Below are 12,811 nucleotides of genomic sequence, written 5' to 3'. Positions count from 1 at the left end.
TAATAACGAGATTATCAATGTGGTTGACTCCGTCAAAATTCTAGGCCTACATATTAGTTCCGATCTTAAATGGAACCTCCAAGTTCAAGATATGATCAAACGTGCTAATGGTAGAATTCATATGCTCAAACTTCTCACTAAGTTTTCATTGCCAAAGCCTGACCTTCTAATGATTTACTTAAGTTACGTTAGACCTGTGGTAGAATATGCTACACCGGTTTGGCACCCAAACCTTACCGATGAACATTCCAATGCTATTGAAAGAGTACAAAAACGTGCGTGTCGAATCATCTTAGGTCACAATTATGTCTCATATGAAGCAGCCTGTTCGATTTTAAAATTACAACCCCATAAGGAACAAAGAACCGAACTATGTATTAAATTTGGTACTTCTTTACTTAATTCTGAATTTAAAGAATGGTTACCACCCCTAAGAGAAGAAACCCATAAGTACAACTTAAGAAATAGGAAACACCATACGATCCCCTGTGTCAAAACAACGATACAAACGTAGCCCCATTCCTTACCTCGTTAAATAACCGGGCCTAATGCAATATTATTCAATATCAGACAGTTCCAAATTTCTGTTTTAATAATCGTATTTTATCATATAATGTATATTTTAAATTGTAATTGTATGTTGTTGATCAATGGAGATGTTAATTTTAATGTTTAATGTTTTTATATTATGTATCCAATTTTTATAAATTGTCATGATTGTTGTAATTCAGGTATTTTTTTAACTGCAATAACAATTGAATTAAATAAACCTTGAATAATAATAAATATAGCAGAAAATTCATATTTCAAAGATATTTTTTGGAATAAAACGCTAGAATAACAGATTTTTCTTTAAAGCTACAATAATCAAAATGATTTGTTTTATTCTTCCATATATTAAGTCACAATGGAATAACACAGTAGATGACCAAGACCCGACATGTGTTCATTTCAACTCATTATTATTGCGCTTTTACTTCCAGCACACGTTGAATGCCTCCGGAGAAAAATTATCAAGACTTCATTGTGGAAGGAAGTGTCTTGATGTACAGGGCATTAGAGCATTCTTGTCTGTCTTTTTGAGAACTACAACATCAAGCAAATTTAAGATTTTGTCTTATGTAAGATCTAATCTAAAATTTGTATATATTCACAGCAAAATCATTCTAGTTAAACAATAAAAAAAAAAAGATGTGAAAATGTTTATTCAAAGAGTTTTTATAACAAAGTCAATCACAACAATTTAAAGTATGCTAATTGTATATAAGTAGGCCTATTGTAATCGCTCTATTATGAATAAACTAACGTCCCTTTAAATGAAGAATAACATGGCTTTCACTTTAGAACAGAACCAGTGAAATTTCAACTACAGCTGCACGACCTGCAGACACCACATAACATTCTTGACACCAAAAAACTAACAAACATACCCTATAACCCAGCAATCTCATCATTTATAGACACATTAACTTTGAACTAAAACAATAATTCTAATATCTTAAGCATGTTACACTCATTGACATCATCGTTATTTCAAACACAGTTGCACAATCAAAAATGTTGTTTTTTTTATTCATATTGTTCATATTTTTAACAATAACCATTACCATCATCTGTCTTTAGCATAATTGTTTCACTGTTACCATTAACTTGATCATCCATCAAGACAGGAAAGAGACAAAGTATCGGCCAATCAAATGCTGTATTATCTATAACATCCTGCTAATCACAAATCCAGTTAGATTTAATGCTGCCAGGATGAAACTTAATTCCTTTATATCATAGTTTTACACATTTTGGAGACCGTCATCTACAACTAGCCATTTAATTGTTTGAATAAATACATTCCTGTCGTCTTTTATTGATGTTTTCTAAGTCATATTGTCTCTCTGTTATATTTCTCATTATTTCATGACCAGCAATTTTAAAAATAACTTCTCATAAAAAAACTCTAATTAGATCGCTTTGTGGTGAATTTAACGATTGAAGGAAAATTTTTTTCTCCTCCATCTTTAATGTAAAATTTAATCGCGAGGACATTTTTCAGTTCTGTGTTCTACTTAGTTGTGTCAGTTCAAATACAATGTTGTGTTGAATTTAAAATAAACAAGAATGAAGGTAAAAAGTGGTTCACAGAATTTTAATTTTTTTGTTATTTTTACACATGTATGCTTCAAAAATAAAATTATACCTGAATAACCTATACAAAAAATAACCTATACAAAAAATAACCTATACAAAAAATAACCTATACAAAAAATAACCTATACAAAAAATAACCTATACAAAAAATAACCTATACAAAAAATAACCTATACAAAAAATAACCTATACAAAAATTAACCTATACAAAAATTAACCTATACAAAAAATAACCTATACAAAAATTAACCATACAAAAAATAACCTATACAAAAAATAACCTATACAAAAAATAACCTACCGTATATTTCGGTGTATAATTCGCACCTGTGTATAAGACGCACCCCCTAACTGAGAGTAAAATATCGGTATTTTTTATATCGTCGATGTATAAGACGCACCTTCTATTTCATCAAAACAATGTTTTTTTTAAATTGTAATCAATATTATTGTAATAATATATTTTGTTATATCTACAACGGCATCCTTTATTTAGGTTTTTTCTTACCTAGGCTCGGCCGCGCCCAGCCTCAACAAGTTGTTTCTAACTTGTTATTCATGAGTTTCGTACCCGCAACATCGAGTGCATGGGATGACCGTGTATGTAACACGCACGTGTGTGGGTTAGCCTCGCTCGATCATTTCGAGAGGGCGCACGTTTTCACGGACAATCGTATTCGATTAGTATCTATGTATCCGAGAAGTGTGTAGGCAGAAGCAGGTTGCCGTTACGTTAGTACACTGTAGCTAGGCCTAGCCTACTCAGGCCTAGCCAACGAGGTGACGATATGTACACTCTGTGTGGTGAGGCATTTATGTTCGGTGTATAAGACGCACCCTTAATTTAGAGGTCAAATTTGCGTGTCAAAAGTGCGACTTATACACCGAAATATACGGTATACAAAAAATAACCTATACAAAAAATAACCTATACAAAAAATTAATATGTTTAAAACATTTCCATCCAGTTTCTCTTAAAGATGGTGAAAGCAAAGAATGTCATAAAATTGAAGGTATTATACTTCTCAACCTTCCACACTCTATTACGGTAATTAAATACATAGTGAAGAACACAGTGGAAAAGCACATTTTAAAATGTAAATTTACTAAAGTATCAACAAAAATGTTTATGTAGATAGATTTGATGGTACAGTGCAATTATTATAATGTATAGGCTGTGTTTATTTGTTAAATCGAATACATTTAATAATTAATTGCTCAATTCATTGCACGAAATGTACAGACTTGTGAAATCAGACAAAATTATGTGTCGACTTAAGAGAAAATAAACGAGCATTCAGAACATGGTGCCATGTTTTGGCGCCAGGCTTCTGATCTTAAATAACAAGTTCAATCTTCTTGCTTGTCATTCGGTCAGTTCTATTTGGAATGATTTATGTACAAACAGAAGGAACATAAATGTATTCATGATGACATTACATTTTATATGAAAATAGATTTATTGGTAGATATCTCTGATAACCATATTCAGTAGTGGCAAGTAAATTTGCACAAACTGGCAGTCTTAATTCTTTACAAACTCATAGCCAGGGTTTTCAAACTGGGGGGATTATTTTGTTGCACAAAAGGGGAAAAACTGTCAGAGCAAGGCTAGTTAGCCTATTTACAATCAGCTTTGTTGCTGGTCTTTCTAGTTTGTAAAGAGCACTTTAAGGAAAAGGGGTTTTTGAAAGTTCTAAACCTCCAACCTTTCAAAATCTCTAGAATCATGCTTAAATGCATAAAAGAGTTACAAAGTGTGAAAACTACTTTTGATAATGAAGATAAAATAGAATTATAGTTCTTTAATACAATTAGACATTTATTTATTTAACTTTTGAAATCCAGGGTTATAGGCTTTTTTCTGGTTGGCTGCTTTTATTGACTATGATTATATATATTTATTAGGATACTTGCTGTCTTTGTCTTTGTGTAAATATAAATATATTTGGTAGTTTAAACCTGGCAATCATAAAGATAATGATAGGACTCAAGTGGACTTCAAAACTTTAATTGAAAACTTTGTTTATTAAAATACATTTATATTGTAGATTATTATATTATATAAAGCAAAATGACCCTTTGGCAATGATCAACACTTTCTTCTTTTGCATTTTAAACATGGACATGACAAGGGGCAAGAAGAGAAATACTTTAAACATAGACATGACAAGGGGCAAGAAGAGAAATACTTTAAACTTGGACATGACAAGGGGCAAGAAGAGAAATACTTTAAACATGGACATGACAAGGGGCAAGAAGAGAAATACTTTAAACATGGACATGACAAGGGGCAAGAAGAGAAATACTTTAAACATGGACATGACAAGGGGCAATAAGAGAAATACTTTAAACATGGACATGACAAGGGGCAAGAAGAGAAATACTTTAAACATGGACATGACAAGGGGCAATAAGAGAAATACTTTAAACATGGACATGACAAGGGGCAAGAAGAGAAATACTTTAAACATGGACATGACAAGGGGCAATAAGAGAAATACTTTAAACATGGACATGACAAGGGGCAAGAAGAGAAATACTTTAAACATGGACATGACAAGGGGCAAGAAGAGAAATACTTTAAACATGGACATGACAAGGGGCAAGAAGAGAACTACTTTAAACATGGACATGACAACAAGGGGCAATAAGAGAAATACTTTAAACATGGACATGACAAGGGGCAAGAAGAGAAATACTTTAAACATGGACATGACAACAGAGGCAAGAAGAGAAATACTTTAAACATGGACATGACAAGGGGCAAGAAGAGAAATACTTTAAACATGGACATGACAACAAGGGGCAATAAGAGAAATACTTTAAACATGGACATGACAAGGGGCAAGAAGAGAAATACTTTAAACATGGACATGACAAGGGGCAAGAAGAGAAATACTTTAAACATGGACATGACAAGGGGCAAGAAGAGAAATACTTTAAACATGGACATGACAAGGGGCAAGAAGAGAAATACTTTAAACATGGACATGCCAACAAGGGGAAATAAGAGAAATACTTTAAACATGGACATGACAAGGGGCAAGAAGAGAAATACTTTAAACATGGACATGACAAGGGGCAAGAAGAGAAATACTTTAAACATGGACATGACAAGGGGCAAGAAGAGAAATACTTTAAACATGGACATGACAAGGGGCAATAAGAGAAATACTTTAAACATGGACATGACAAGGGGCAAGAAGAGAAATACTTTAAACATGGACATGACAAGGGGCAAGAAGAGAAATACTTTAAACATGGACATGACAACAAGGGGAAATAAGAAAAATACTTTAAACATGGACATGACAAGGGGCAAGAAGAGAAATACTTTAAACATGGACATGACAAGGGGCAAGAAGAGAAATACTTTAAACATGGACATGACAACAAGGGGCAAGAAGAGAAATACTTTAAACATGGACATGACAAGGGGCAAGAAGAGAAATACTTTAAACATGGACATGACAACAAGGGGCAAGAAGAGAAATACTTTTCAATACAAAACAATTTTAAACTTTCCTTTGGCAATGTTGGAATTTTCTTTGCTCATAGTTCAAACAATACATTATATTGGCTTTGTACATGCACAGAAAAAAAGTTTTGTAGTGCTGCAGGCAGATATAAAATGTCTTATATACAGAAGACACGTTTGAATGGTTTGACAGCTATGGACCTGTAGAATTTATAACCAAAATGCTCCCCCAGGCTAGCTATGAAATCACGGTCCACTGTGGGTTTAACCAAGTATCTAGAACTAATTTTCAATACAATCTATTAAATAATTACCAAGGGATACAGAGGTTATGATAAAAGAATGTCTTTATACCATTTGTAAGTCATTGAAACTTCTCAATAAGTTAACGCATGTTTGAAAGTTATCAAATTTTATAATCTAAATTAAAGTCGGAAAACTTCAATGGCGTAGATTTGTATGGAGTAAAATTACTAATGAAACGTTTACAAGATGTATTAATAGGGTCTTATGACCCAAGATTTGGAATGGAAACTTTTGAACATCAAAACTGCACTTACAAGTCAGATTTAGCTAAAATTGTTTTTAAAGAGTTTCTCTTGTAAGTACAGTAATATTGCAAACTTGCATGCAATCATAATCTTTGAAAAAAGCTACCTTGAGCAAAGAAATGAATGAGCAAAGTTAAATAATTGTTACTTTTCAAAATGTATAAATAATATATATAAGAATCTATATTTTATAACATTCAAAGTTTGTTAACAGTTTTTTTTAATTCATTGTAAGTTTACATACTCTATAACATTTTAATTATTTCAATATTATTGTTTTATTACAAAGCCTTTGATTAATCAGAACTTTTAATTCTGAAAACGGATTTTATTGAATAGGAACTCATTCAAATCTAAGGTTTCTATGGTAACATGACGTTAACCGTCATATTGAAATATATATACATCAATCTATGGAAGGTTTTTTTAATTTATTATTGCAACTTAAATGTGCTGTCAAGAAATCTATCAATGTTATTGATTCTTATACAACAAGATGTTCTATCAATTCTGTACTAAATGATTGACATATATAACATAATTTAACTTTCATTCGCAGAGTGTTTTTATTTCATTCAAATTACTTATTTAGTAGATTTTATAAATATTATATATTCATTTATCATCACCTTTATATTTGTTTATATTTATTTACTTTACTAATAATAATATTTATGTAGTATTAGTTATGACAACATTTTCCTATTCATTTATTACTGACTGAAAAGCATATTTGTTTCAATACATAAGATTATACAGACTACTGTCTGTACAGTAAAACATTCTGCAATGTAATCACAGTCCAATTGTTTGCAATCAGAAATAATACATGATGGTAAGGTACACTTAAATACAAATCAAATTAGCAATACAGCCTGAAGCAGAGTTAGAAGACAGATGCGATGGACAACCAATTAAGTTTCCATTTAATTAGATGGACTTTGTTATCCAAATATAAAGTTAACAATTTGATACTAAATTGCTAATTGTTGTGTTTCACATAAATTTTGCATGGAAACAGCCGGCCAAAGATGTTTGGATAGAAGAATAATAACAACTGCTGTGTCTACAGGCAGAGATGTATGTACATATGATTCTGTCACTGCACATGTAGACATGGTGTGGACATGATGACATGTAGACATGGTTTGGACATGATGACATGTAGACATGGTGTGGACATGATGACATGTAGACATGGTGTGGACATGATGACATGTAGACATGGTGTGGACATGATGACATGTAGACATGGTGTGGACATGATGACATGTGGACATTTTATTTTATTTTATTAGGACATGTCCACAAGTTCACATGATGATATGACCACAAGTCTACATGATGATATGACCACAAGTCTACATGATGACATATGAACACGAGGATGATGACATGAAATTTGTACGTGAAGACACGATGACTATGGATTTGAATGCGAGGACATGTAGACATGGCTGCATTACATGTGGACTGTGGACATGAGGATGAGGATACTGCATGTGGACATGATGAGGATATGTAGACATGACATGATGACTTGTGGACATGATCGTAATACATGTTGACATGAGGATGAGGACATGTCATATATGATGAAGCTTGCTGCTTTAGAACTGCACTGACCAATAAATAACTTAGTGAGAATTTTATAATATTTTAAATGCAGTAAAATGGTACTAACAGAGTTTACAACCAGCAGCTGTTTTATTAAATATAAATATTTCAAGTAAAAAATGGTTAACAGTTATTTAGGTTTATGTCTTCATATCTCTCATGGTGGTTTTATTTGATTTTATACAGTGTAATTTTGTTTGAAAAAAATGTACTGAAATTTTAAAAAATATTTCAAGTTTATAATCCACAGATTATCTGAATTTAAAATACATGATTTGTAGTTCGATAACAACATTATTAATCACAAATGGATTTTTATGGCACATGATGCTTTTAGTAGTATTTGTAGCATAGGAAAGAATGAATATAATATTATAGAAATGACCAATTATAGAGTTAGATTTACAGTTATTAAGCGTGAGTTTTGATTATCAACTGTCATTATAAATCATCTTTATGAGACACGAAATGACGAGATTGATGAAATTATAAAGAGAATGCTAGGTGGTGAATTGCCAATGAACTTAAACTATGTTGATAAATATCCTTTGTCACAAGCTGTATAGGTCATTTGTTGTAACAGCTTTCTATTAGATTAATAATCAAGCACATACTAAATAATGTTTGACTAAAACTAAATCTATTAAGTTTAATGAAATACAACAGGAACCTTTTAAAGGCTAAATTACACAAATATATAAAGTGGAATACAACATTTAATGTTTTGTTGCTACTGGCAATGTGTGACAAAGTGTACATATGATTTTTACTTGCAGAACAAATTACGAGTATACAGTGACTCTTTAAAGTTTTTTTTCTTATAATTTCAGAAAATAAAAAAAGGGACAATCGACTAAAATGCAACATTTACAAGAAGTATGTGCGAGATTATTTAGAAAGCGATGCTCTTAAAAGATTAAGTTCATAATCCTGTGGATTAGTCAAGTATCTTCCAAGTGAATCTCATTAATCCTCGTCATAGTCTTTATGAACTCTTTGAACTTTGAAATCTTACCTTTTTTAAGCGATGATACGTAAAGGAGAAATGATGAGAAGAACAAAACAGCACATAAAAGATCAGCTCTACCAACAATCGCAGAAACCTGTCGAAAATAACGTAATATGTTTGTTTTTTTTTCTGCCTAGTTAACCACCTTGTGGGTTACAATGTAATAATTCTAAGAAGTAGGGTTACAAATACAATATTGTATACCATTAATGTGCAAGGGTAATTGCAATTTATGCACCCCCATCCTTTCAATATACTTAATTTAAATGCATTTGAAATACAAAGACATTTTTATTTAAAAAATACCTCCTGGATTTATACCATAATATACATTTGTGCATTAATTTAAAAAGTATACAATATTGTTTTATTTTAGTACAGTATAAAACATGGAAAAAACATAAAAATCATATATCACATAATATTATGTTACTACTACTATGGCATACTTATTATTAGAGTTAGACTTAGGTTCAAGATCAAGACATTGTTGGTTGAAAACAAATTATACTGCACACAAAAGATAGTACTCAAATGACAATATACGGTAAAAATTAAAATCAATACTTGACACTTATCAGAGCGTTACTGATGGGTGTATGGTTCAATAGACAATTCACACTCTCTATCTCCACAGTTGCTAAACTCAATGCTAATCTAAATTCTCATCAGAAAATAAATGACACACTAATAATGTTCATAAATGAGGCCCACTTATGAAATGACATATAATTAGATAAGAACATTCTATCTATAGCCTTTTGCTAAAAATGTTTTTAAAAAAAATAATTGAAACCATAATGAAATAAAAATATAGGGTTTAAAGTGTAATCATGGTTATTCAGATGGAAAATTCTGGACATTTTGTTGCTCTGAAGGGAAAGGTGGTGTCCACACACGGGTGACATTTAGTTGGCTCAGATTCTATTATAAGAATATTGCAATGAAAACTTTTAAAAACTTACACTTTCAGTATGAACAGGATGTACCGCAAACAATAGGGAACACAACAAACTTGCTCGTGGATGGTTCCAATTGTAGCCTTTGAATACCCCTCCTAAAAGAATGGAACAGACCGGAAGAGACATGGCACTGACTAACATGTGGAGTAGAACATTGGTGATGTGGAAGCCCAATGGATTGAGTCCACCACTAAGCCAGTAGTTCAAACTGAAAACAAAAACAAGTAAATAAGAAAGTTATAGCCTATAACACAAATAGATTTCAAAAACTAGAATTTATTGAAGATACTCTTTAACACTTGGAGAGACCTAAAAACTGTTAATTTGTCTGGGAGATGGAGGGTCACATTATTCCTAGTGATAATGTACCCTTCAGAGTACTCCACGTTGATTTTTATGTAATATTTTGCTGAAAGGAATAAACTAAACAGCACTACTGTTTTCTGCTTGTTGCCAATTCAGAATTTATTCATAACTACGTGTTATTAGCTCACCAGAGGAATGAAATTTTAATTTATACATTTTTCTGAACCTGTTAACTACATGAATTATAAAACAGCAAAGTACAATGTTTAGTTATCAAAGTATTCTAGCATGATGGTGTTTTAATCAGGGAAGAGTGAATTATTAATGAATATAAAATTAAATTTTTAGAAAGAAATTTTGATTTACATAACGTGGCCTACTATTTACATGGATTATAATTGCAAATTAAAGAGATTGAATAAATTATACTTATAGTTTATATTTGTCATTGTAGGCTAATTCTGTATAATTTGTGTTGACTTGTACTCTTTTTCTCTAAATTATACTAGTGTATGACTGAACTCTATGTCAACAATATCTTTTTACAATCATTTTCTGTTCCAATTTTGAAAATTGAATAAGGGTATATAGTACATAAACATCCTGTTAAATGTCTGTTACTTATAAAGTAAAAGAGAATTGTATTTACTTTTCAGGTATGTTCCCCTACATTGAACAGCTGTATGTCAATATTTTAATAGAAGGAGTATATGATCCCCTACCCTGTCAATTGGGACGGACAGCTGTGTCATGCTACACTGTACACAACAGGTGGGGGAGTGTGACTGGAACAGGTGAACACATTTCAGAATAGAAGCAATCATCATTCCTAGGATTACTAATGTAATAGACACATAAATCAAATGTTGTTGGCAGCTGATCTCTGTACATCATAAAATGAAACTGTGTTTGTTAAAAAAAGTGTAATGCCTTCAGTGGAAGGTTCAGGATTTTGAAATAGGGAGAGTGGTTGCATCATGGCCGTTTATGTCCTCGTCAATTGTAATGGTAAAAATTATTATAACTTAAAATAATTGGATTGGATCTCCTTTGGTCTCCTTTGGACAAAAACCCAAATTAGATGAAGAAGTCTTCAATTATAAGTACTGTCAACTCTCCCAATACCGGACAATTTTGGGCTGGCCAAATGTCTGGTTTTCTGGAAAGTCTGGTAGTCAGAATGTGTTTTTATTGGTAAAAAGGAATCTAGGACTGGTTTTTAAAAAGTCAGGTATTGGGAGAGTTGACTGTATAATACAATATCATACTATATTACATATTTATTTACAAAGGCTTATATATAATATTAAATCCCTAGTGGATTAGCTCACCGGAATGTCAGGACAGGTATAGGCCTGTAAGACTTGTGACTCTCCTTCTTGTACAGTTTCTTTCCCCAGAAATCATTCTGAAAGATGCCAAACCATGATGATCCTGGTAACACATCTTTGTTGTTCACAACAGCTTCCAGATCATCAAAGACAAAAGTTCCAGGAATACTGTTTACATAACATGCAAACGCAAATGTTACGACAATAACCACGGCCCAACGAAAAGAGAGATTCGGTACGGGTAAGTTGGAGTCCCACTTACTGGCTTGATGAGATGACCAGTCAAACACATGGTTGTTGTTTTCAAATGTGTTGGAAACATGGCGTCCATTTACAAATGTTTGTTTGGGATGAAAGCGACGTTGCGTGTAATTATTGTTATTACGATTGAGCATCATAGCTCATGACATTATGAGGTTGTTACATCCTGGTGAAAAATAAATCTGAAAAAAAAAATTATTATTTTTTAGTTCCATATTTTTTATTTGTGTTTGAATATTATTAAATTTTATTGTTTAAATCTGCTTTCTCTGGGTTGTAAAGGTCTAAACAAAACATGTAGTGTACATAAATAATAATAAAACAACTAGTCCATTATATTTACAATCGTCTTCCTTTAATATTTATAGAAATATTATTATTTATGCATTGCCTGTAAGTGGGAATTTTGAAATAAATAAAAACATTTGAGAACAGCAGCTTCATACATAAGTCGCCACAACATACTTTAGTTTACATACCATGTAAGTATGACATTTAACCTCTATATCTTGGATTATTTCAAAGCAAAACAAATTGAGTTATTTATTTATGTTTAATTTATCGCGCCGTAGTAAGTGCTAACTGTGTGTGTAATAGCTCCAGTAAGCTGTTACCAGGCTATATCTAAGCACGATGCGGTGCCTTTCATGCATGGGTGCATCACAATTACATGAACAATTAGTGATAATTGACACCAATTAATTTACCCAGGGCCTACGATGAATGTTTTCAATCATGTTATAAACAATGTAGTGTTACTTACTAGTTATGTGAGTACATGCTCAACTCCAATATCGAGTATACGATCGATTTGTTTTGCAACGCCTCTTGGAATGCACAGTTCTGTAGTCTGATTTCGATTTTATTGAAGATTCCATCCGAGCAGCAGCAGCAGCCAGCCAGCTGCAATGAATGAGATTGTCTGCTCTGAATAGAGGGCGCTGTCTCGTTTTATTTTTTATACCAAGGCAAACATTATTTTCCTAATTTTTCCTACCGTAGCTTACAAAAATTATCATCCTTTCCATTTATTTTTATAAAGGGAAAGTGAAGGGGAATTCCATATTTTAGTATATCTTCTATTTCCACTTGGAATGTTTTGATTGTGTGTGGCTTTGTCGTGAGTCGTATATTGTTTATTTCAATTTGGA

General features: G+C 32.0%; 1 protein-coding gene across 2 annotated transcripts in view; it reads right to left on the bottom strand.

Moving 5' to 3' along the window:
* The window catches only part of LOC140050490 (protein O-mannosyl-transferase TMTC4-like), a 60,733-nt gene that overhangs the window by 28,521 nt on the left and 19,401 nt on the right, over nt 1-12,811 (bottom strand). For both annotated transcript variants that reach the window (XM_072095707.1, XM_072095708.1), the window contains exons 2-5: nt 12,424-12,563; nt 11,400-11,842; nt 9,766-9,970; nt 8,807-8,894 (exon numbers count right to left, since the gene is read on the bottom strand). In XM_072095707.1, the coding sequence (XP_071951808.1) occupies nt 8,807-8,894; nt 9,766-9,970; nt 11,400-11,797 (691 nt within the window). In that variant the 5' untranslated portion in view covers nt 11,798-11,842; nt 12,424-12,563. The remainder of the gene's footprint in view (nt 1-8,806; nt 8,895-9,765; nt 9,971-11,399; nt 11,843-12,423; nt 12,564-12,811) is intronic.

Source organism: Antedon mediterranea, chromosome 5, assembly GCF_964355755.1.
Source record: "Antedon mediterranea chromosome 5, ecAntMedi1.1, whole genome shotgun sequence".
NCBI classification, from domain to species: Eukaryota; Metazoa; Echinodermata; class Crinoidea; order Comatulida; family Antedonidae; genus Antedon; species Antedon mediterranea.
Note: the sequence above shows the minus strand (reverse complement) of the source record. Positions and strands in the feature narration are given on the sequence as shown.